This window comes from Melanerpes formicivorus, unplaced genomic scaffold (genome assembly GCF_026170545.1).
Source record: "Melanerpes formicivorus ecotype bairdi unplaced genomic scaffold, bMelFor1.0.p_v2 SCAF_12, whole genome shotgun sequence".
Taxonomy (NCBI): domain Eukaryota; kingdom Metazoa; phylum Chordata; class Aves; order Piciformes; family Picidae; genus Melanerpes; species Melanerpes formicivorus.
The window spans coordinates 11,118,270-11,142,579 of record NW_027142364.1 but is presented as its reverse complement, the minus strand read 5'-3'; the positions used below and the strand labels follow the sequence as shown (position 1 = coordinate 11,142,579).

At 43.2% G+C, this 24,310-nt stretch overlaps 1 protein-coding gene and 1 long non-coding RNA gene across 3 annotated transcripts in view; one reads left to right on the top strand and one right to left on the bottom strand.

Annotated features, from left to right (window-relative positions):
- Window positions 1–24,310, top strand: part of MYO7B (myosin VIIB) — a 53,237-nt gene that overhangs the window by 9,835 nt on the left and 19,092 nt on the right. The window contains exons 10-33 of one of the 2 annotated variants that reach the window (XM_068145284.1): window positions 1,476–1,629; window positions 2,643–2,719; window positions 2,980–3,099; window positions 3,320–3,462; window positions 4,601–4,811; window positions 5,366–5,501; window positions 5,719–5,879; window positions 6,917–6,967; window positions 8,716–8,853; window positions 9,812–9,964; window positions 10,518–10,616; window positions 11,169–11,263; window positions 12,091–12,175; window positions 13,316–13,534; window positions 14,143–14,250; window positions 14,646–14,822; window positions 15,524–15,733; window positions 16,580–16,747; window positions 17,025–17,105; window positions 17,759–17,886; window positions 19,804–19,930; window positions 21,268–21,387; window positions 22,846–23,019; window positions 23,961–24,188. In XM_068145284.1, coding sequence (XP_068001385.1) covers window positions 1,476–1,629; window positions 2,643–2,719; window positions 2,980–3,099; window positions 3,320–3,462; window positions 4,601–4,811; window positions 5,366–5,501; window positions 5,719–5,879; window positions 6,917–6,967; window positions 8,716–8,853; window positions 9,812–9,964; window positions 10,518–10,616; window positions 11,169–11,263; window positions 12,091–12,175; window positions 13,316–13,534; window positions 14,143–14,250; window positions 14,646–14,822; window positions 15,524–15,733; window positions 16,580–16,747; window positions 17,025–17,105; window positions 17,759–17,886; window positions 19,804–19,930; window positions 21,268–21,387; window positions 22,846–23,019; window positions 23,961–24,188 — 3,363 coding nt within the window. The remainder of the gene's footprint in view (window positions 1–1,475; window positions 1,630–2,642; window positions 2,720–2,979; window positions 3,100–3,319; window positions 3,463–4,600; window positions 4,812–5,365; window positions 5,502–5,718; window positions 5,880–6,916; window positions 6,968–8,715; window positions 8,854–9,811; window positions 9,965–10,517; window positions 10,617–11,168; window positions 11,264–12,090; window positions 12,176–13,315; window positions 13,535–14,142; window positions 14,251–14,645; window positions 14,823–15,523; window positions 15,734–16,579; window positions 16,748–17,024; window positions 17,106–17,758; window positions 17,887–19,803; window positions 19,931–21,267; window positions 21,388–22,845; window positions 23,020–23,960; window positions 24,189–24,310) is intronic. The other variant, XM_068145285.1, reaches the window with a different exon arrangement.
- On the bottom strand, window positions 1,527–23,972 carry LOC137444517 (uncharacterized). The gene is made up of 5 exons (XR_010988178.1): window positions 23,854–23,972; window positions 14,776–14,920; window positions 7,898–7,990; window positions 6,861–6,976; window positions 1,527–1,607 (listed from the first exon to the last, which is right to left on the bottom strand). It is a non-coding gene; the product is annotated as an uncharacterized lncRNA (long non-coding RNA).

Here is a 24,310-nt window from a genome sequence, read left to right as displayed (position 1 = left end):
TAGGAGCTGCAGATGGGTAGTTACCCAATATAATGCAGTAACACCAAAAGTGCTGTGAGCCTTAGCTTCAGAGACCTAGCATAATGTCCACCAGCGGGGGGCAGCTTGTGGCAGTTCAAAGCTTTCTATCAAAGTCAGGCTTAAGAAACATAAAGGACAACTTAAACCAGGTGGGAAATAGCCCCCACTTTCACAAACACTCAGATTTCAGATGAAGGCAAGGCATCTCATGCCAGGGAGAACACTAATGAGGTATGTATACCTCAAGGGATAAGGAATAGGTAGAAACAGTGCTGAAAATCCTAGTCCTTGTATCTGACAGACCTTACATACATAATGCAGGAAGCAATGTGGGAGTGCTGTCTGGGTTTATGTTGCCATAGTGGCAGGAGTGGGATGTTCATAGGTGAGATTTTGAATCCAACTAATTGGTTGGCTTAGGGCATGAAAGCCATCATGGAAATTCTGCTCTTCAGCCTGTGCAGATGCATCATATTAAATACATCAGCTGGTTTGATTTGGGTTGTTCTACAGTTGTGGAAAAAAGGAGACTACACCCTTTGTCTGCTGAAATAAATGGGAGCTGTGTATCTAGTTTCAGAGGAAATTAAATCAAGCCTCTAAAGCTGTTTCTGAAGTCTCAAAAGCAAAAGTATTTAAGTTCACACACTGGCCATTTTGTAAACAGGTCTGAATTTCCCTGGGTCAGCAGAAGGGCAGTATAAGACAGAGAAGGAGGATTAGATTAAAAGAGATCACATTTGTGGTTTTGTTCAGGTCAGTTGTTGGCACAAGCTGGCATGTTTACATGCTGTGAACTGAAATATCTGGGAATATTTCACTTTTGCAATCATCACACTATACTGTTGGTACTAGCAGGGAGAAAAAAAAAGGCATGTTTCCACCTCTGTTAGTGCCAAAAATAGTTTCTATCAGGAGCAACATCCTATGCAGGCTTTGATGAAGGTTCTTCTCATGCTGCCTAGTATGCTTCCATCTGCCTTCCACTAGAATGTAATATTATTTTGAGATTTGCCTTCTAGTACTGATTCAATCCTTCCTGCTTTGATTTAGGATTAGAGCTCTTAACTGTCCATTGACAAGGCAGAGAAAGGATACCAAAGAAACTGGCACAGCCTTGTAAGTGTAGGTGACCTTGTCAAAGTTTCCAGATCTTCTGTGCTCCTGGGGAGCTTTCCCCTCATCTTTTTATTTCATCTTCCCCAGTATTTAGTCAAGCCCTGGAGAAATGCATTATTTATCCCTCTGCTACTGGGTTATTCTTGAGTTTAGAGACGAGGGAAGAAACTGGAAGGAGCATATAGAATGTCTAAATAATAGGGTTTTACCTTATTTTGTTGCAAGTGGCTCAGGGTATCCACATTACATGCAAAGCTTTATCAGCCTGCAGGTCCTTTCTTCCTTGTATAGGTACCAGGAGGATTTTCCTTCTTTGAGGGTGTGGTGTCTTGCAGGGCAACTGCATCTCCTGTGATGGCCGGAATGATGCAATGGATTATGCCCACATCCGCTCTGCTATGAAGATCCTCATGTTCTCAGATTCTGAGCACTGGGACATCAGCAAGCTGCTGGCTGCAATCCTGCACCTGGGGAACATAGAGTTTGAAGGTAAACTCAGCATTGTCTGTGCTTGCCCTTTCCTCAGACTTCATGGTAAAGGCCTAAAGGTGCTGCCTGCTTCCATCTGTCTGAATTAGCCTGTGCTGCTCTGCCCTGTATAAACAAGTGAACAGGGTTGGAAGAGCAGGCAGATAAGCACCATGAAATTCTAATTTGTGACTCAACTGCTTAGTTCTTTGAAAAGCATCTTATTATTATTACTTTGTCATGCTGCCAGGTTTCCATGGTTATAAATAGACCTTTATTACACAAAGTGAAACAACAGATAATACAATGCCACTTTACATTACATCTGCTGATTAGACACAAAAGCAGTTGAGTGATGTTTGCTGTGGAGATGACAGAATCACAGAATCATTTGGGTTGGAAGAGACCTTTAAGATCATTGAGTCCAACCATTATCTAACCCTACCAAGTCTGGTGATAAATAGCAGATGATAAACAGGCTAGGTTTGGTGAACACCCACCTGCATAAGTGCACTTCTGGTATGACATTAACACGGTAGGAGACACCCATCACTGGTATACCAGAAGCTCTTACAGTTTAGAAAACACTCTGTGATACAGAGGACCCAATATACTGATGCCAAATGGATTCTTTGAGTAATGGGGGCTACTAAAATGAGGTATTTCCATCATTCCCCTTCATTGTCTCAATTTCCCACAAGTCAGATACACAGAAAAAAAAACATTTTCAGAAACACTTTCTGAAGTCAGATACTGCTTCCCCAGATCCCAAATATCTGCTGTGTAAAAGTAATAACCTTGTCGGTTTTGCTGCTATTTTTAGCCTGATGTGTCAGAGTTGTGAGGCCCCCATACATCCCAGGATTCCTGTGTGAAATCAGTACCTTCCTTAGTAAAACCTGGGATTTTCAGAAGAGGACTTATTGCCTTGCCACATTACCAGAGCTACAGCATTACAGAAACATGGCTGCAATAACAGCGCAGCCCCCACTGTAGCAGAAATTATTCACCCTGAGACTGTTTCCTCATTGTAGCGGCTGTGTATGACAACTTGGACTGCTCTGATGTGATGGACTCGCCACACTTTTCAATTGCAACCAAACTGCTTGAGGTAATGGACTTTCATTGTCTCCTACTACTTTGCTCCTTCGCCCTTGCTCCCTTAGCACACTGACTCTCGGACATGTCTTGTCCCTCCTGCGGACACTCAAGTGATGCTGTTGAATTCATCTTTCTAAGCTGGGAGAAGATCTCAAGCTGTCAGTGAATAATGCTGGACAGGCAGTTTGTCATGGCCCACTTCCTGAAAGTGACTGTGCTGGATCTCCTTTATCCACTGAAATGACCAGGCTGCCATTACTGTTCCTCCAGGTGGACTCCAGTGAACTCCAGCACAGCCTAACAAACCTCTCCATCATTGTCCGAGGTGAAAGTGTGTCCAGGCCTCTGAACATAGTTCAAGCTGCAGATGGAAGAGATGCCTTTGTGAAGGTACTGGTGCTTATATCTTCCCTGTTTAAAGATTAGGGATGTTTCCAGAGCTGTCTTTATGGCTGAGAAGCCTTATGTGGCAAGCTTTCACTCTTAGGGCTCCAGTCCTTCATAGTTCTCAGGCATAATTTGGTAACATTGTAGTAGCATGATAGCAAGCTGTAAGCTAAATCTAAAGGCTGTCACTGTGGGCTCCAATTACTCTTTATTTTGTTCTCAGGGTATATATGGGCGGATTTTCCTGTGGATAGTGAACAAGATCAACTCAGCCATTTTCAACCCAACTTCTCAGAAGTCTAAGGACAGGTGGCAGTCCATTGGGCTGCTGGATATTTTTGGTTTTGAAAACTTCAGCAACAACAGGTAGGAGGCTCTAGATTCATTTCCACTGGGAAGCTGAGAAGCAGCTGGTGTAAAGGCAAAAAATTAAAAACCAGACAGACTCATCCTCTTTCATTATCATCTTGATTCTCAGAAAAGCAGTGACATTTTCACCACTGAATTTTCCCAAAGCAGATATTTAATTTTTCTTCAATCTTGCTTATATTTCTCCTCTGCCATCCTTCCCTTTATGAAGCCATTGCACATGTCTATTCCAAAACCTCAGGAATTTTCTCAGAGGAGATGGGTACAAAGCTGCTATGAGCAGGCAATTACTATGTGAGGATGTAGTATACTCCCATGTCTCTGTTTCAGACTTGTTCCATAGGATTTTTACAGTTTCTTGGGATACATTTTGCATAAAGTACAAAGGAGGCCATGTTGTGTTTCCCATTTCAGCTCATGTTTACATTTTGCTTGGTGTTCTACTATTCCTATTTTGAGGCTGCTTAATTTCTCTACTCTTAAGGACAGGTCAGCAAAATATGTGGTTACTATACCATTGTCACTACTACCTCTTCTACTGGTGCTTTCAGTCCCAAAGCTGTTTGCCTTTCAGGGGCAGGAATTCTCTCAGTTGTATGGTGTCATATCATCAGCACTTCATAAACCATCAGCCCACATTCTGCAGTCTTTTCCAATCCATTTCAAGTCATGCATCTTGCCTGATTTCAACAAGAAAATATTCCTCACTGACTTTTGGAACATGGTGTAGCCCATCTTCTATTGTTTGGGTTCTCTCCTTTTATTTTGTGCTATTCCTGAAGGCTGCAATCCACATGGGTGGTAGTTCCACTGCAAGTCAAAACATGGTGCACATTCACACAGTCAAGCCATTTGCACAGTTATATGTTCTCCTTTAGTGTACAAGATCTTTCCTTGTTTACACAGCAACACTCAATCATCAGTTGGCTCATTTCTGCTTATCTTTATCATAGCAGAAGATATGTTGCCTTATATTGACATGACTGGCAAGATGCAGTGGTAGTGACCATGCACACTATGGAGTATAGCAGTAGTGTATCTGGATATGTATTGAGTACAGGGAATAAAAAAACACCACAGAGCAGTGCAGCACTGGCCAAGGATGACCATGGGTTCCCATCTTATCCTCCCCCAGCTTTGAGCAGCTCTGCATTAACATTGCCAATGAGCACCTTCAGCAGTTTTTTGTGAACCATGTCTTCAAGCTGGAGCAAGAGGAATACCTTGCAGAGAACATTGCCTGGAATAACATTGACTTCACTGATAACCGCCAGACTCTCGAAGTCATTGCACTCAAGCCTATGAACATCATCTCCCTCATTGATGAAGAAAGCAAGTTCCCAAAGGTAAATTTCTGATTTCACTTTTAATGTCTGTCATTGCACAGAGTTCACAGGGCTTTTTACACACAGAGAAGTGCAATAGTGGCTTTCAGACACATTAGGAGAGGCAATGTCTTCTCCCCATAGATGTTTCTTTTAAATTGCCTCACAATACAAATGCTTTACTCTCTGCTGGAATGTGTTCTTCCTGGTTACTTGATGTTGAAACTCTCACAGCTGTTCCAGACAGAAAAGGAGTCTGGATCATTTTAGAAGGCTTTTTTAGGTAATCTTTTAATTTGCCTATTGTTTGAGTATTGCTCTGATGTTGATCTGGGCTGCACATTATTCCTAAAATACCAGGCCTTGTGCTCTGGTGATATGTTCTGTCCTGATGCTTGAGAGAAGGGTGTGTGTAAAAGAAAAGACACTACCTTCCTCCTACATAAGCAAGGAGCAGAATTTGAGCTTTGTTATCTCTGAGCACCACTTTGGTTTGTTTACTGAGCACAGGCCAGTGCTGGCAGGAATTGGCTTAACTGTCTTTTTTCCTTTTTTTGGCCTGTATTTGTTTCTAGGGCACAGATGCCACCATGCTAGTCAAAATCAATTCTCTCCATGGCAAAAGTAATGTCTACATTCCACCTAGAAGTGTCCATGACACCAAGTTTGGCATCAATCACTTTGCTGGCGTTGTCTTTTATGAATCAAAAGGTGAGCCTATCTCTGCTGGATACAGAAGGTGAAAAGAAAAGCATGACCTGACCTGGATGTGTGGCACTCATGGGTTATGTTGATCTGAAGTCAGATCAGGAGATCAGAAGGATTACTCTAAAGTAATCTTCGAGTTACTGTAAATGAAGTGGATTTTGGCTAGACAGAGTGGCACTAGAGCAAAAGGTGATAAGCTGACTTTGTTTCCACCCTACAGATTTCCTGGAGAAAAATCGGGACACACTGAGTGCTAACGTAATGCAAGTGGTTCATTCCTCCAAAAACAAATTCCTGAGAGAGATTTTCCAGGTGGAAACCACACCACATAGTCTGGGACGTGGAACCGTCCGGCATCTGGGAGCTGACTATTCCTACAAGGTTAGCTTACTGACACTGGGTTGCAGAAGCAATTAATTTCTCCTCCCTTCCACAAGGCACTGTCTGTTCCTGACATAATCCTTCTTTCGCACTGTCTCTGCAAATCTTTATCCCTTTCATTCAACTGACTTCTGCAAAGGAGTCTATTGGAAAAGTCAGTGTGCTATTCATGCTCTAAACATGTGTAATGCCAGCCCTGTCTCCCAGGACTGCATCCCTGGACACTTATGTAGCCATGCCTGCAGGCTGTCACAGAAGCATGAGTCTTGCTGCCTCCCTGCAAGTTGTCATCAGCTGGACTGATTTGCTCTGTGTCTGCCTGGGCATCCACACTGCATCCACATAACCAGAACAGGTATAAATTAGTAGAGACAAACTAGTTCAAAAGGCTCAAGGCACTAACCAGAGACCCCTCTGCAAAGCCCACACTTGTGCAGAAGTCAGCAACTAACCTGCTGCCATAATGCACACACAACCAGTCTGCTGGAACTGTAACACCAAGGGGTCTGACTGGGCAGTTGCCAGGTAGGTCCTGGCCTTTTCATTCCTACAGAGCGCTGACAAGCTTGGTGAAAAGGAGCAAATAGTTGCACTGTCACTGAGAGATACTCTGCTCCTGCTCCCAGTGACACCTGTAGACAGTCTCACTGCCCTGCATGAGACTCCCCAGCTCTCCCTCGTGGCCCAGAGGCTTTGTGACAAAGTTCAAGGTGGCTAATTATCACAGAATCATCTGTGCCTAGTGGTGTAGAAAGCCTTGCCCTGTGCCTAGTGAAAATTGGGTTGTAAAGCTCAGTGGATTGGAAAAAGCCCGGGCAGAGCTCAAGTTCTCTGCCATGCTGCAACTTTCACACACCTCAATTTCTAAGCATTTGACCTATGCAAGTATCATCACTGTATGAAAGTACTTTTGCCTTCAATGGTTAGATCTTTGAGTTTTTCTGTCAAGGTACAGGATAAACAGCCAGCTTGCTATCTTACCTTTCATCTGTCTCCTCTCATGGCACTGTTTTCTGATCCTGTCCTTTCTTCTTCAGCCTATTTCCCATTGTGGCTTTCTGCTGTCCAGAACATCTAGCCATGGACAGGTAAAAATCCTGGGGGAGAAGAATGTTAGAAGTGGTACAAGCAACAACATAGAACTGGCTTAACACCTCTTACATCTTATGAACACCTTCAGATTAAGTATCAGGTCTATCTACATTGCTCAAATGTTTTTGGTCTCTAATAAAGAAGATTGTTTTATTGAAGAAAAAAAATATCCCTTCCCTTACATTTAGAAAGTATGGCACTGTCTCAAGAAAGGAGACACCAAATGTGGTGTACTGCTTACTTCAAAACACACAGAAATTAGCTGAAATATTCCTATTTGTTTCAAATAGGTTGGGCCACCACTGGGGAGGCTAAGAAGCAGGCTACACACAAGAATATTGAATGAAGGGCCAGAAAAATCTTTGCTATTCTGAGGTCTCAGAGGTGCTCTCCTGATACACCAGGGGAGAAAAGTCTTCACCATCTCAACAACAAATTCAGCTTTAATAGCATTATGTGTAAGATCTTGAGGGCATGGACTTCAGATTTGTGTGGCCATCCCACTGATTTACTAGTACAGCAGAAAGCTCTCTGAGATCTGGTAGTGAAAATTGTTTTTAATTCTTATGCAGCTTAAATATGTATATATTGTTATTATAGCTACTTCAAACAGATGCGTGTTAGCCCTAGATTGCCTCAGAGCTGCTGTAAAATAGTCCCAGGAACAGTTTTCCAAAGGTAGGAGTGTTTGGGCACTGGAGGGCAGCATTGCCCTGTAGGTAAAGCAGAAGGTGGCAACTTGAAAGGGCACTTTAAACATAAGAACTAACAGAATGAGGTACCGTAAAGACCATGGAGGGAAGCCACTAGACTTTAAACTATTTACTTAGTAAAAACTCCACAACCTACTACACCCCCCCCTTCCCCTCCTCCCCCCCAACACCAAACTAACTTGCTGTATTGTGCTGCAGTAATTAGCCCCATACCTGTAAGTAAAAGGCCAGCGGAATCCTTTTGTTAGCAGGAATCTGCACTGATGTCACCATAATTTAGTATGTCCTTAGGCCCACTGTGATGATCTGTGTGAAGAGAGGTCACACTGTGCTGTCAGAGAAGCTGGGGAAGTCAGGAACTAACTGCAGCCAAGTGCAATTCATCTAGGGATTACACTATTGCAGCTGGGAGCAAAATTCAACCCAGGAGAGGCAAGACATAACGAACTTTATATGCAGTCATACATGGAGTAGCTCTTATCCTCCAGTTAAACTTTGCCTTTCTGCTGTGTACTGTGCTATAGTGTAGGATTAGTACTAGAGAATCTGTCCACTTAATCACAAAGGAATGAGCTTTTCTGGATCCTTAGCATTCTTAATTTATGAGATGGCAGAAAAATGTCTGGCCTGGAGGTGATAATTGCTTTGGGAGTGGCTATTTCTCACCAAGCCTTCAGGCACACACCCATGAATAATACTGTGACACCCAGGTCCTACACTAAACACAGCCTTGGTTGGAACAGACTGGCTTATGTGGGTGTGTGTGAGGGGGGAATTGCTCCCACCACAGGCACCCCTAACTGCTACAGCTTAATGCCCAAGTAGGTGGAAGGGCTCAGTGGGGTTTCTTTGCAAGAATAAATCAAAATTAGTAAGATGCAGATGGCTGCTTCAGCTCCCATGTAGGCAAGTACTTTTTTTTTTTGTGGCAGTTGTGTGATCCTGTTACATTGTACAAAAATACAAACATTTATTAATTTGCCCTCTGACAGTGAATGCTATACAAGTCAGCATATGCTTACTCTTCCCAGGGCGTGGATACCACCAAGCGGCTCTCCACTCTGGGAGGACAGTTCAAGCAATCCCTGGAAAAACTAATGAAAATCCTTGAGCAGTGCCAGCCATATTTCATCCGCTGTATCAAGCCAAATGACTACAAGAAACCATTGGTAATGTTTTAACAACAGGTCTTGCCTCCAGTAAACTTCTTAATGAGAAAAACCTGCTGGTTGCTGTGTAGCATTTTGTATCTGTGCTTCAGCCAAGAAGAGCTTGAGTACAAGCTATCACTGCAATAAAAAGAGTGGTAGGATCGTTGATGTACAAAAGCATTTGTTGATTTACAAAAGCATTTCTTAAAAGGATCATAGATAGCAAAAAAAACCACATAGGTGTATTTCTGAGAGGGGCTGCAAAAGCCTTTCCTGTAAAGATATAGACAAAATGAGTTTCAGGCCCTTAACAAGAAACAGACAAAACCCACTAGGGTCTAACAATGATCGTACTATGAAATAGCCTGAGAGAGTAAGAGAGCTGTTGGTGTTTGAAAGAGGGGTGATGTGGCTTAATTTGAAACCACCAGAGGAGTGAGTTTGTCATTAGACACTTGTGTGGAACTTGGAAGATCATGATCCAGTTCTACATTAAAAACTTGTATAGTGTTGGTCAAGTGAATTAATAATTTGTAAAGTACTGAATGTGGACTACTGAGCCTGTTCTTAACCTCCAGTGCAAGAAACCAGCAGCATACATGTCGTGCTTTGCATGGCTATACCCAAAGGACCTAAGTTGCTACTGCAGTTACTCACACCTGCAAAAGGATATGCACAATTTATTGTTCATCTGAAATTTTGGTTTGAGAACTGATAATGGCTGCTAAAGCCAGACTGAAGTTAATGGACTGTTTTCCACTGCTGATAACCAGAAATTTGAAGACCCTTTGGGGTGACCTGTTTACGCTTGTAACAAGCTGATTTAGTGCAATAAAGAACTAAGTCGTTTTAAAAAGCATGGTAGGCCATTTTGTGGGCACTCTGAGGTTGAAGGTTAACAGATATGTTCTGAGGAATGCTGTATGTGTAGCTGCCTTTAGTGCTAAGCCCCCTCCTTGTCTGCTTCCCCTTTCAGCTGTTTGACCGGGAGCTGTGTATCCAACAGCTGCGATACTCAGGGATGATGGAGACCATTCAGATCAGGAAAGCTGGCTACCCCATTCGCTACAGCTTTGAAGATTTCTTTGAGAGATACAGAGTTCTCCTGCCATGGTCTCTTCGAAAACAGGTGCGTAAGCAAGAATTTGCTTTAAGGCTCATCTAACTTTTCCTTATGAGGCTTTGGTTTTTTCCATGGTAGAAGATTCTTGGATTATTGCTGCACATTTGAGAAGGCTGTCATCACAGGAACTGTTGTCACAGTGACCGTAGCTAACACTCACATACTCATTTGGACCTTAGTTGAAACAGTAGAGGTTCTTTTAGGTGCAGCTGTTCTTGATCTGCCCCACACAGATATCCCAGGCAAGGTGGCATCCCCATTGCTCTCAGATGTTTCTTTTCAGTAATAACACACTTCTAAGGTCTCTGCCATCCTCCTGGCACTTCAGCTCTGAAGTGCATGATGGCCATGATGTCATATTCTTTCTTTTCTTGACCATTTGAGCCAAACCATTATACTTTCAGTATAATGGTTTCATTATACTTTCAGTCTAGAGGTCTGTGAGACCTCATCTGCTTCAGTTCTTCCTCCTTTGAAATGCAGATAAACACACCATTACATAGTGCAGCTGCTCTGTTTCACAACCAAGTGCTAACATGATAATGCTCCTGCACCTCAGCTGAAGAATGATGTTCGACAGAGCTGTATCCACATCTCTGAAGCAGTGCTGGGCAAGGATGGAAGCTGGCAAGCTGGAAAGACCAAGATTTTCCTTAAAGTAAGTAAAAAGAATAGTTGTTTCTTCTCCTGAAAAGACATGGTATAGCTTCATGGTATAGCTTGACTTGTTTGTGAAAGAGTGGGTGACACAGAAGGACTGGGTTCTCTTATAAACTGTCTCTTCAATCTAAGGCTAGATCTTGGTCCCTGAAGGCCAAGTAATTTAATGGACACAGCCTGGTGTAGGAGAGGCTGATCCTGTTCCTGTGCTCCAGTGTTGCAGCTTAAAACAGCACAGTGCAATGTATTGGTCTTTGCTCATACCTAGAGAACTGGACACCAGAAGACTATAGCAGGGGACCTCCTTGCCTGTAGCATACCCCCAGGTAAGAGCAGTCTTACTGTAGGCAGATCCTCTGCTTGTTTGTGGCTATAGCCAGGCAAGGTGTTTCAGGTGGTGTGCACTCTTTCTACTGCAGTTCCACACATGCATTTTAATCACAGCTTGCACTACATCATGCCAGTTTTGGGCCTTTCAGACCACATGTCCAGTTTTCAGAAGCTGTGAGGGTGTGTGCTCAACTGGCATAACCACACTTCCTTTTAACAGGATCATCACGATACAGTATTGGAGCTGCAATGCCAAAATATACTCACAGATAAGGTTCTCCTTATCCAGAAGGTGATGAGAGGATTGAAGGACAGGTCAGTGATCTTACAGAAGGAATTTGCTTTGGTTTGATTCAGCAAGCTTTGTGGTGCAGTTTAACGCAGTGTTTTGAGTATGAAATGTATCAATCCATATCTTCCACTGGCCCTAAATTCAGTGTTCATCTTGTAACAGTGCACAGTCCAGCCGGGCAGATTTTGCACGATTTGTTCTGGCTCAGCATCTTTACTGTGGAACATTCTGCTTGTATGAAGAGGAAGGGCTGGGAGGAGGATTTGTGTTTAATCTTTCTAGTAAACAGTAGGCATCTAGAAAACAGGAAATCCTCACGGAATCTGTGGCCTTCTCAGAGCTACAGGAACTCTCTCATTTAGAAGATGTGTGTTTGATACAAGACAGAGATAAGAATCAGACAGAAACTAACTAGCCCTTCACTTTGCTGAAGATCACAGTTCTTGCATTTTGTCTGGTTTAGTTTGAAATATCTTCAGAAATTAAATGTAGTCAATGTCAAGTAAATGCTTGTCTTTGTTAAACACCTTACATCATGATTTCTACTTAATAATCTTGAATCCCCCGACCCAAACCATGGCATAGGAAACTTTCTGCTGCAATATAATATTTTTCTTGGGCTACACATCAGTAGGAGGAACAGCCCTTGCTGAGCTTTAAGTTTGCCCTGGTGAACTAAAACCTGAGCCAGCTTTCCTGGCTCTAGTGTTCTTAGACAGCAGAAAGGGCTGAGATCAGACTGTAGACATCTCACAACAGGTAAAAAACCTACCACCTTGCTCTTTGTCATTATTCTAAGAATCAGCAGAAATAACCTATTGTTTATCACCTCACCTGTCTGTCTGCTTAGGAAGCAGTTTCTGAAACAGAGGAAGTCTGCTGTAACCATTCAGTCAGCCTGGCGAGGCTACTGCTGCCGGAAGGATTTCAGAATGGTAAGAAAGACATGGAAATAGAAATATCTATTTATTTTCTCTGTGTGTGTATATATATATGTATGTATGTATGTATGTATTTGTGTGTATGTGTTTATATACTATGCATTGCCACACTGAGTGGAGTACTAGAAATGACGATATTTACAGCTGAAGGAAGGAGATGCAAGATGGAAGGATGTAGAGAAAGGTATAATGCCCACAGAGGGCTCTGGGACCTCTCAGGGCTTGCTGAACCTGTGACCTTTATGCTTTTGGGTGAAATAGTAACCCAACAAACCTCTGGCAGACCTGGCTCCAGTGATATGAAATATGAGTGAGTCCCATTTCCTCCACTCAGGAGTCCAAGGCTAGCATTTCTGCATTGCCACCATGCCAAGAGCAAAATGTCTTCCACAACTGTTACAGGAAAATTGAGAATCAGTAAAAAATTAGCAGAAGAAGTCATTATATCAGTCTCACATTATTAAAAATATTGGCTGATTTTCTACAGATTGTTGGTGAGGAAAGCTACACTATATTGGGGGCATTTACTTATTCTGGGTTTTGTGTAGGGACTATTATGTTCTATACATCCCATTCACAAGGGGCAGGAGGAGAAACTCTTGAGTTTCAGCCAGAAACGTTTTCTATTCTGCATAAGTGGTGCAATTCCTGTTTGAAGAGCCAGGCTGTTGTCCTGCATTTTGTCCCCTACTCCTTCTGCCACTTCCCTTGGGATTGTTTACACTTATCTCTCTGTTCACTTGGCTTAATTTCCTTTCTCTTCCTTCCCTTGTCATAATCTCAAGCTCTCATCATCACCTTCTAGATCCAGTCCTTAGATCAGGTCCCCCAAACAAATCAATATAGTCACAGAATTACAGAATGTTAGGTGTTGGAAGTGACCTCCAGAGATCATTGAGTCCAATGCTCCTGCCAAAGCAGGATTACCTGGGGCAGGTTGCACAGGAAGGCATACAGACAGATTTTGTTTTAAAAGCCTGTTATTGGCAAAAAATAAAGCATAAAGGGCAGTATCACATTCACCCCTTCCAATGCCTTTATTTAGTTACTAAATTTTGTTCTCTATTTTATTCATCCCAACTTAACCCCAGTCTCATGGTTCCGATTCATCCTTTTTTCCACACCTCCTCACAGGCTGTGCTGGGTTTTGGGCGCCTGCAGGCCCTGTACCGCAGCCGGCACCTTGCTAAGCAGTATGAAGAAACCCGGGCTCACATCATCAGGCTTCAAGCCATGTGCCGTGGCTACCTAATGCGTCAGAAGATAGCAGAGCAGAAGAAGGCTGTGTGTATTATACAGGCATATGCAAGGGGCATGCTTGCTCGCCAAATCTACCAGAGGATGAAGAGGGAGGTATGCTCACAGACACCTCATGAACTTACTGTTTCTGTTAAGTTCTGATAGGGATTTACTGACAAGTGTTGCCATAGCATAGCGTTGGACGTGGATATTTCTTTTGGGATATTTTATTTGTCAAGGAAAAAAGCATCATTCTAAGCAGATTGGTCTGTTGATACTTGCTTTTTGTGTTCATTATCATGGATCAAAACTTCACTGACAGAGCTGAAATGTTTTTGACAGAAGGCAGAAAAGATGTGCACATGTATCAGGGATGATCAGTTTCTACAGTAAGGCCTGATAATGTCACTTAGGGATCCCTTCAATACTCAGTCCTGATGCATCATGTCTTGGTATGCACTGCCAGAGAAAATCCCATGCTTTCTGCCTTGGCAGTCTATAGCACATGGGAGGCTTTCCCATGATTTCCCTTCTGTATGAATGCTGAACAAACAGGACAAAGCCAGTTTGCAGATTGCTGCCTGTGGCCTGTTGCCTAGAATGCCAAATCTAAAACTAAGTCCCTGTTGGGATAAAGTCCTGGTGTGGACAGCTTGTAAGTGGCAGAAGGGAGCCAGCTCAGCAGTCGTGGAAACAATCACAGAATGTTCCTGTTGTCATAGAACGAGTTCAAGCTGGAAGCCATGAATATCCGCTTGGAAGAAGAGAAACGTCTCATCGAAGTCCTTGGACCAGCGAAAGCAAGGGAAGAAGCTATGAGATTAGAGAAGGTAGGTATGTTGGTGGAGCGACACTGAATGCTATGTTGCTTGCCTGAGAAGACAGCTGTCCTGGCTCACACCTTCAGACTTGCTCAAAGAGCTGAGCTGCTGTATTTTAATAACAAACAAATGTAATTATAAACCTGCTTGTAATGATGCTTTAGAAGTGGGACAAGGGAAAGACGTGCACATTTCTGTGTGCAGTAGGAGCTGGCTCTTTAGCCAAGCATGCTTGTTGATGTTACAGCCCCTCCTGACACAAAACATTTCTAAATTCTAAATAATGTGTGGTTTTCCACTGTTAAGATTTCTGGGGTTTTCCTGAAATAGTGTTTTATCCTCACACCCATTCATTCTAGCAGAATGATGTTCCAGTCATGCCTAACCACCTTCTATGTTTAAAGGAACATCTGGCTACTCTGGAGAGAGGAGAGGCAGAAGCAAGAGAAAGGAAGCATGCTCTTGACAATAAACAAACAAATCATGATGTTCTCAGTGACCAAGAAATGGTGGACAAAATTTTTGGGTTTTTACCTTCTATGATCGGAGGCCAGGAAGGACAGGCTCCTCTGGGATTTGAGGTACGGAACTGCAGAATGGTAATGGATCATGTTCACCTCTTGTGTAAGTCCACTGACTGTTGGAATTCCATCAGGGGTCCATTCTGTTTAATGAACTTCTGTAGGGTGAAAGAATCACCCAAATTAGTCATCCAGACCTTCTCTTTGGAATCTTCTTCCAGAGGTCAGTTGTTGGTCACATGCAGTTTGAACACTATGCGTCTTCAAAAGCTATTACACATCTGTTTCTTTAGCCCAGCAGACCCTCATCAAATAGTGCCATTCTCTGGCACCAACCACATGTTCTGCTGAGAGTGCTCTCAATGATTTTCCAGCTGAAACAAGCTGGAAGTTCTTAGAAGCAAAATCTGAAATATCCTGCCAGCTGTGGAGGATGGAATCAGGTGGGGAGAAGTAGGCAGAGTAGAATGGTCTGGGTTAGTGCAGGATGTGACCAATGAGTTAATGCAATTTTTTATCCATCAGCAGTGTTCTTGCTGAAGACCAAGATAGGAAGGCCATATAGAATGAATGCTCCTCACAAGGACAGGCTCTGAGTGATCTGTTGGTAGCAGCTGAAAATGGCTTTGGGGCTAGCTGGAAAGCTAAATTCTGGAGTACCTATGATCAAGAGAAAACCCAACAAAACCCAAAATGAGCATAATGTAATAATGTCAGAGTACAGGGAAAGAAAGTAAGCTGCTTCCTTGTGTTCTGCACAGGACTTGGAAACAAAGCCTAGCAAGCTGGAGGAGGTGGACCTGGATATGGTTCCCATGAGTGTGGAGCTGGAAGAGGAAGCAGACGACTTGGAAGAGTACACCTTCCCAAAATTCGCAGCTACTTATTTCCAGGGGTCTTCTACACATACACATATCCGGAGACAGCTGCGGCAGCCACTACTCTATCATGATGACAAGGACAACATCCTGGTATCTTGCTCCTTGTTCTTGAACCTGCTGTCTTTACAGCTCATCTTTTGGTCCCCCAACCCCTGGCACAGCCCTGGGAACCAAAGACTTTGGAGCCAAGCAGATAGTCCTAAGCACTTCCACTAAAGTAGTAGCTCCCATTAGCATTGTTTGGCACTTTGCAGGCAGGCTTTTCACACGGATACCTCTGCCCAGCACAAGATCTCTGGTCACTTTCAGTCTGCCTAAAAAGCAAACTCTGAGGTTTGCTTTGACTTCTGCAGATACCCTTTGGGGAGACTGGAGAGAAGAGGCATCAGAGCTCACCCACCTGTCTGCTCTTGTGAGGGCTGCTGGTCTATGAGTTAGGACAGAAGGGAGAGGCCCAAACCTCCAATTCTCAAGCTGAACCACAGGGAGATTGAGGAGGGGACTTTTTCTTAATTCTAGGCAGCCTTGTAGACTGGAGGATGCCATGCTACAAAACCCTCACTATTACTTGACTTTATAGTTCTGGTCAAGGAGGTTCCTGAAATAGTTCACTCCACTGCTTATCTGTCCAGGTAGGTTGGTGCATAGTGCAGTTCAGCCAAAGTGCCACTAAAGGGAATGGTGAGGGTTCAGCCATCACAGAGCAAATCTGCCATTCCCACTAGAGCTGCACCCTTTTCCTTTAGTGTGAGAGTGCTGAGATTGTCACTGTCATGCTGTTTGACATGAATGCAAACTCCTGGTGTAAATGGTGGGAGGTGATGAGAATTTTAGTAACTTGAACTGGGTAAAGGAAGAAAATACTCTTGTGTAAACAGGCAGAAATGGAATGAGGTCATGAGTTCTCTTAGCAGTGTCTGTGCTTTCTGCCACCAGGCTTCTCTAGTTGTGTGGGTTATGATCCTGAGGTTCATGGGGGACCTGCCAGAGCCAGCAATGTTTACCAAGAATTCCACCACCAAGAGCAGCTCCGTGATGACACAGATATATGACACACTTGGAAAGAAAAGCCAGGTCCAGTTCAGAAATGACAGCCCACATATGGTGAGAGGAGCAGGTTATGTTTGTATTTTCATTTGCTTTCCTTGGTTTCTATGCTGTTCTACCAAGAGTGAGAAAAGCAAAGGAACCCTTTCATGATACTGTATTCAAAATGCCAGAAGTCCACAAGGACCCCTGTCAGTCCTGGAAGGACAGCGCAGCTCCTTCTGGCAGGAGGGGAGAAAACAAAAATACCTCCATTTGAACATCTTTGCATCCTTCAGAAATCATTCTGGCTGTACATTAGACTAATTTGCTATACTGGTAATGTGTGTTGTAGAAAGAAATCAGAAAGGATAACAAGATTTCGAAGGGGATCTCTTCCCTCAAGCTGAAACGGTCATCCAAGTTGACAGGGAAGGTAAGAAGCAGAAATAAATTTCTTCCCATGAGCCTTTTGCCTGGAATTGTGTCTTCATCTTCTGAAAGATGTTAGTGACAGCAATCTCCCTGCTGTGGCCTTGTTCCCCTACCACACCAGTGCAGCTGTGTATGGGATACCTGTTTCACTTTTCCTTTGAAACTATTCCCATGTGCACTGCCGTCATTCATTCTCCGGCAGATCAGCTCTATCCCTTCCTGCTGGAGAGTGTCTCCTGAACACAGGGAACAATTTCTTATTGAGAATTATTACTGAGTATAATGTTCTTACAGAACGGTTTGCCCAAAGCCCTAGCAGACTGAGAACTACTAAGTGCTTAGGGCTGTACAGGACGGTACAAGGAATCATGGAATGACAGAATCATAGAATACACAGGATAGGAAGGGACCTCTAGAGGTCAGCTAGTCCAACCCCCAAGGAAGTTCTAGCCAGTAATAGTGGTGTAACACTGCATTTTATGAGTTATCTTGAGAGGGAATGGGCAAAATACAGCCTGTTTCTAACTGCCCCTGCACTGAGCACAAAGAGTTTTAGCCTCAAAGATAGAGAAGGAATGTCTCATTTCTGGGAGAACTGCCTGGTAAGAGGGGAGATTTCTAGAGCACTCTAGGGTTCTGTGTGGTTTCTTTCAGGTGGCAAACCAGCTAAGAAGTGGAGAAGAGGCTTTCCAAGAAGACAGCTCAATCACTGAGAGACCTATGTCCAACCTAGAAAAAGTGCACTTCATTATTGGCAATGCAATTCTGCGTCCTGCCATCAGGTAGGAAATTTGTACCTCCTTTCTAGGACCAGGTGCCCATTACATTAAGGAATTCCAGCACCCCCTTTCCACAGTCCTGAGGCATTTTCCAAATGTCTCTCATTTATTTCTGGGGATTCCTGAATGAAAACCCAAGCTAGTCACACGGAACCGAGACTGCAGACCACACACTTCTTCCAAGGATGATGCACCTTTATCAGAGGGGACACAGAATGACTCCCTTACTGCCTTTACTGGTATCTTCATGTTGTAGTTTAGGTCAGCTGTCATTATTCATGGCTTTCTAAATACCTCACAGATATGCAATGGGGCAGAGCTCAGGACTGTAACTCAGTAACAACTGAAGGTGAAACACAGCCCTAGTATGATGGAGAAGAAACACTCAGAAGAGCAAGAGACACGGAGTGTGGGAAGAGGCTTGTTTTCAGATAGCTTTAGAAGACTACAGGGAAGAGTTGCCTTTGCTTGAGTTAGAAAATAATACTTTGAGAGTAATGTAAACACCTTGTAACTGAAGGAGAGACGCTGGGCAGAATTTGGTTGGATGTGTTAAAATATTGTTTTGTTATTTTGACCTATTGTATGCCTTAATTACATGTATGCCAGTAGAAAATGACCAATTGAGAGGTGACACATGTGCCTGCTGATAGACTATATAACTGCCCTATAACGTAACAAACATCTTCGCCTGCTTACATCTGGTCCTGAAAGCATGGGTCGAGGCGAACCCAACATCTATCAAACATCTATCAATCTATACTTCTGCAATGGACTTAATGTACACGAGGTACATGAGAGAGCTGTTCATACCCTCAATTTCCCATCTGTCTAATGTTGAGCCCTCAAGCCATGTCCCCACATGAGAGATTGTTGAACATCTGGCCTGCTGCGTGTATCAGCCACTAGAAGAAGAAATTCTGCTTACAGGTGATACAGGCTTACAGGCTGGACCTTAGGCCAAGCATGACATGAGGATTTGACAGAAGCTGTTGGTTTTGACCTGATGCTGTGGATTCTGTCTTCCATTTTAGCTCATTCCAGCTTATGCAATACTTTTCTGTATCAAAGTCCACAGATACAGGCCTTGCCTTGACCTCAGTCATCAGTTGCATTCCTCTCTACATAGCTGCTTTGCTTCAGTTAAAATGCTCACCCAAAGCAGATCCCTAGCTGGCAAAAATTGCCTTCAATCAATGTATTGCAACAGCCATGAGCTAAGAGAGTATGTAGTCCCTCAGCCTATGTTTCATCATATGTCCTATCTGTGAACAAAAACCACATCCACCTTGTGTCATCCCACATTTTACTTGCCAAATGTGTGCTCCAAGAGCCTGGAAATTTTGAGATTGTTTTGTTTCTATGCAGATTTTTTGTGTCTGTTTCCCATATGTCATTGCTGCAGGTAACTTGCAGTTTTCAGAAGCTCACTCTGAGGTGCCCTTTCCTCCATTCCTGTCCAAGAACTCACTCTAAGTTTACTAAAACTATTAAAATAATCAAGGTGTTCCTCTATCCTTATCCCCAAGTCCATATATCAGCAGACAGACAAGACCCATAAGATAGAAGCCACACTGTAAGAGAATTTAGAGCAAGTTTCACAGGTGGAGGGACATGGGGATGTCCCCACACAGGCCCCCTGCTCATCACAGGAGGTAATCCAGCATGGAAATTGCACATGAACTGCTTGACATACAATGAGTGGCAAAGGACATTACTTGTCCCTTGAACCTTTTCCTGCCAAAGCCAACATCACAGTTATTTCAGTACATTACAGGTGGTCTCCTAGTGAACGTGGTTAGACCTAGCTTCAGAACTAATTCTTCATGCTGCAATCATGCCAACCTTGCAGTGGAAATGTAGCCAAAGACAGTTCAGACAGTGAGTCACTATCTATTGCTTTCACATGTTTTATTACAGAGATGAGATTTATTGCCAGATTTGCAAACAACTCACTGAAAACAACAACAGGAGCAGCTACGCTCGAGGCTGGATCCTTCTGTCACTTTGCCTCGGTTGCTTTCCTCCTTCAGACACATTTGTGAAGGTACACTACTAACCTGTCCTACAGCAGCTAAAATGCAGCTGGTTTCTTGTGTGTTTTGCTGTTTTGATACAGCTAGCCACAAGAACCACCTGCCATAGCACCTGGTGCTGTTATTTTAGCAGAAACTCTCTTATCTGACGTGCTTCCCAGGGAATTTAAATAAATGATTGCTGTACTCACATTTAATTCTCTTTTGTCACATGCCATACAAACTGGATGCTGTTGTTGATCACAGTTCTCATTTTAGATCTGTAATTTGCAAAGAATATGGCAAGTTTTAACCTCTCCAGTTCTGCCTTTCCAAAAGATATCTCCAGTTACAATCCTAGTGATTAAATATACTCAGAAAGCCAATATAAAAACACCCCCCATATTTTACCAGTTCTCACCCTACAAAATCCAACAGAGATTTGGGCTTTTATTCATTAATTTCCAAATTTAAACAAGTGATAAATATACTTCATCACAGGAAACAAACAAACAACAACCTGTGGCTCCAACTTGACATCAGCCTTCCTCCTAGATCTTAGAAGCAAACAGAATGCATATATATACCTGAATCTTCAGCCTTGCTTTACTGACACCCTAGCTCAAATGATTAATCTCATCATAAATGCTGCTAAATGGACACGACTTGGAAGAAATCAGACACAAGCCATAGACATATTTTGAGACCAGTCTTCATCCAAAGGCTGTGAACCATGCAGAATTCATGAAAGACATAACCATACCTTAGCGCTAGGAATATTCTTAATCATTAAAATAACCAGGTGACTGACCCATATTTGCACTAAACAGAAGTATCTAAATACAAGTCCATGCCTACACCACGTTCTCCAAGATATCAAAGCCATACAAACATCAAAACCTCAGTTTATCTGATCCTTCTTTTCCAAAGTCCAATCTTAATCATGGACTTTGACTATTGATGTTGTCAGAGAATTTAGTAAAACTAAAATTAACCACCATTATCAGTCCTAACCTGCAATTATCCCTTGACTCAGAACTTTTGTTCATACAGAATGTCACAGGACTTCAGACTCTTCAACTGGAAGCAGCAACCCTTGCTGTAACCTAACAATAAGAATAAAGTTTCCACTTTCCAGTATTTATTGTGTTGTTAAACATGGTGAATAGACTGACCAAACTGCACAGAATAAGGGAAAATCTGGTGTCTCAAACCCCCTCTTTCAAAATACTAATTCCATCCCTAACCTTTAATACTTTCTTGTGAGCTGTAAGCTAACTGATCACTCTAGTCCATTAGCTGCGTAAGATTTCTAATATTTTATGAACATTAGTGTTTCCTAACTCACTTTTATGCCCTCTGCATGTAGTACCTGTTGAATTTCATCCACCACGGGCCCACAGGCTATGCTCCATACTGTGCTGAACGTCTGAGGCGTACCTATGTCAACGGAGCACGGACTGAACCTCCAAGCTGGCTGGAACTTCAGGTAGAAACTCCTTTTTTGTTTTATTATATTGATCTGTGTCATTTTAATACTGGATTGTGTCTACTAACCTGTGCTAACAGACTTCCTAAGTCAAATTATGGAAGGCAATTACACAAGGTGATTGAAAACCAGCTGTCTTGGTCTGGGCAGCTTCTTAGATAAAGCTCTTCTGCCTATACAGTTAACCTAAGTCCAGTGGAGGGTTTAAGTCAAAAGATACCAACACACGATTCACAGGGAGATAGCTCCATCCACTCAGGAGCCACCTTCTGAAGGAAGCTCTTACTGTCATTTGTGAAAAGAACTGAGCACGGCTTAGGCTTTTAAAATGGAGAGAAGTGGTGTGTTTGACAGGACTGTATCACCCTCCTGGGAACTCTTCTTTAATGTCACCCTAGTAACTAGATTCACACCACATACACCCATCATTCATTTGAAAGCCTAGGTTCAAGTGCTTCCTAAATCTGAGAAAGCCTATTGCCTAACACACTTTCCTTGGGCCAAAGTAGTTGCTGCACACCATCTCTCCACTGATGGATGTGAGGCTGTACTCAAAAGTCATCAAGGCTCACGAAAAGTCTTATCAGTCCACACTGTTGTGTGATAATCAGCACCCCTGAGCTGCAGGAAGGAGAAGATTTAAGTCCAATGCTACTCCAACGATGTAATTTTGTGGCCGGTTGACGTTGCCCCCTTAAGAAAGGGAATATGGTGGACGGAAGTTGGTAAACGGAAGGAATAATCTAAACTATTTCATTGGTGAAGTGGGAGGAAGCACCTTCGGAACTGGGAGTGAACTGGACATTTCCAGCACTTCTCTGTCAGTCTTGCTTCCGCCTTTCTACGGTGCAGCAGCTCTGCAGCTATCTCTGTGCTGGGCTTTCTGCCAAGGCCTCGGCCTTGAAATCCAGACACCAGGCCTGTATATTAACTCCCTTCCAATTAACACGAACTGCTTCTAACATTTTTTTTTCCTCTCTTTTCTCTCTCTTTCTATCCCACTCTGGGGAAAGGTGGGGAGAGAGGGGAGAGCGGAGGTGGGGAACCCCTCTCTGCCGAGGGGGTCACTCTCATTTCTGTGTTACTCTGTTGTATATCTTTGTATATATTGTAAATTTGTAAATATTCCCCTGCAAACCCTACATTGCTTTGTAAATATAGCTCCACTGCTTTGCTAATTCAGCTTGCGAGTTTTTTTTCTTTTCCCTTCAATTTTTTTTTCCCTTTTACTTTACAAGGGGGAAGGGAGGAGGCTTCTTGGCCTTACCCCTTCCAAACCCACCACAAATTTATATTCAAGACTCACCATGCATTGAAGAAACTGTGTGAGTGTTAGAGATTCACTTAAAGATTCCTGACTAGAGTGTAGTGTGTGAAGCTCTTAAATCTAATTGCCTTCTTCATAGAAAAGTAAGGATTGTCCATAATTAATTTCCCTCATTTAACTCTGACTTATAGGCAACAAAGCAGAAGAAACCCATTATGTTTAATGTCACCCTGATGAACGGCCAAAGCATCACAGTACCTGCAGACTCTGCTTCCATAGCCAAGGAGATCTGTCAGTTCATAGCAGACAAAATCAAACTGAAAGATGTGTTTGGTTTCTCACTCTACATTGCTGTGTTTGATAAGGTAAAGTGTTGAAAAATAGAATGAAAGCTCCCTTCTCATTCTGTGGAGGTGCTGCTCTCTACCCAGCCTCATTGAGGACTCCCTCTGACTTTTGGAAGCACCCCTGTCCCAGTCCTATGCTCAAACCAAATCAGTTCTGAATCCCAGATGAATCTCAGGACCTGATAATCCTTTCTGTCTGCCTTTATGTAGCAAGCCACTTAGCAATTCCTTCTGTAGGCCTGCAAGGTTTCTTTTGCCAGGTCACATAACTGACTAGTGTCTCTGCTCCCATGCATGGGCAGTGCAGCTCTGTATTTTCCCCCATGTTCTGAGATCCCACCTGATTGTCATGCATGCAGCACTCGAGAACTGTTGGATCAGAGTGAAACTAGCAGATCTCACATACTAGGAATCTCTGCTCAAAGACATATTTCCCACCTGTACACTGCTTTCTTGTTCTGTGTTACAGTGCCCCTATCATGTGGCTTTGAAAGCCAACGTCCTTGCCAGGGCTGCTGCTCTTAGCTCAGGTGCTGGCATTTCAGTTTCTCCTTCCCTCTGCTTTGTTTTCACAGTAATGTTCTAAACCAGACACACACAGCAGGATATCATCTTGGTGTTCAGAGTTCAGTAGCAAGTAAATTAACTCAGAGATTACATTTTTGTTTAGATTACAGAAGCACTTGCACGTGTGCTTAAGGGGATCTAGGGGAAAGCAAAGTACAGGAAGAATAGAAGATTGCAGATGAGAGCTGCTTTGTCTTAACTTCCAGCTTACTTTTCCCAATACCATCCCTGTGCATAAAAATACACACATTTGCCAAAGTACAACTTGCATAGCCGTCTGCTTACCTTTGCAGAGTTCTTCCTGCTGTCAGGAGCCCAGGAGCTTTGGGTTTATTGTCCTTCACTCAGATCCAAAGCAGGCATGCTGGTAAATGCAGATCCCTTTGTTGTAGGTCTGGTCACTGGGTGGAGGACGAGATCACGTCCTGGATGCCATCTCTCAGTGTGAACAGCTGGTGAAGGAGCAGGGCACACACGAACGCAATGCTCCCTGGCGCCTCTACTTCCGGAAGGAAATCTTCACCCCCTGGCACAACTCCCAGGAGGATCCCATCAGCACTGATCTCATTTACCACCAAGTCATTCGCGGCATTCGGTTTGGAGAGTACCGCTGTGAGAAGGTGGGTCCCCCTATTCATCCTCCTCCTGACAAAACTATATTAACATTTCCCACATTGAAAAGCAAAAACATGAAAGAAGTTTCTAGTGGCTGTGAACAATCCTTCTCTTCTCACAGTACAAT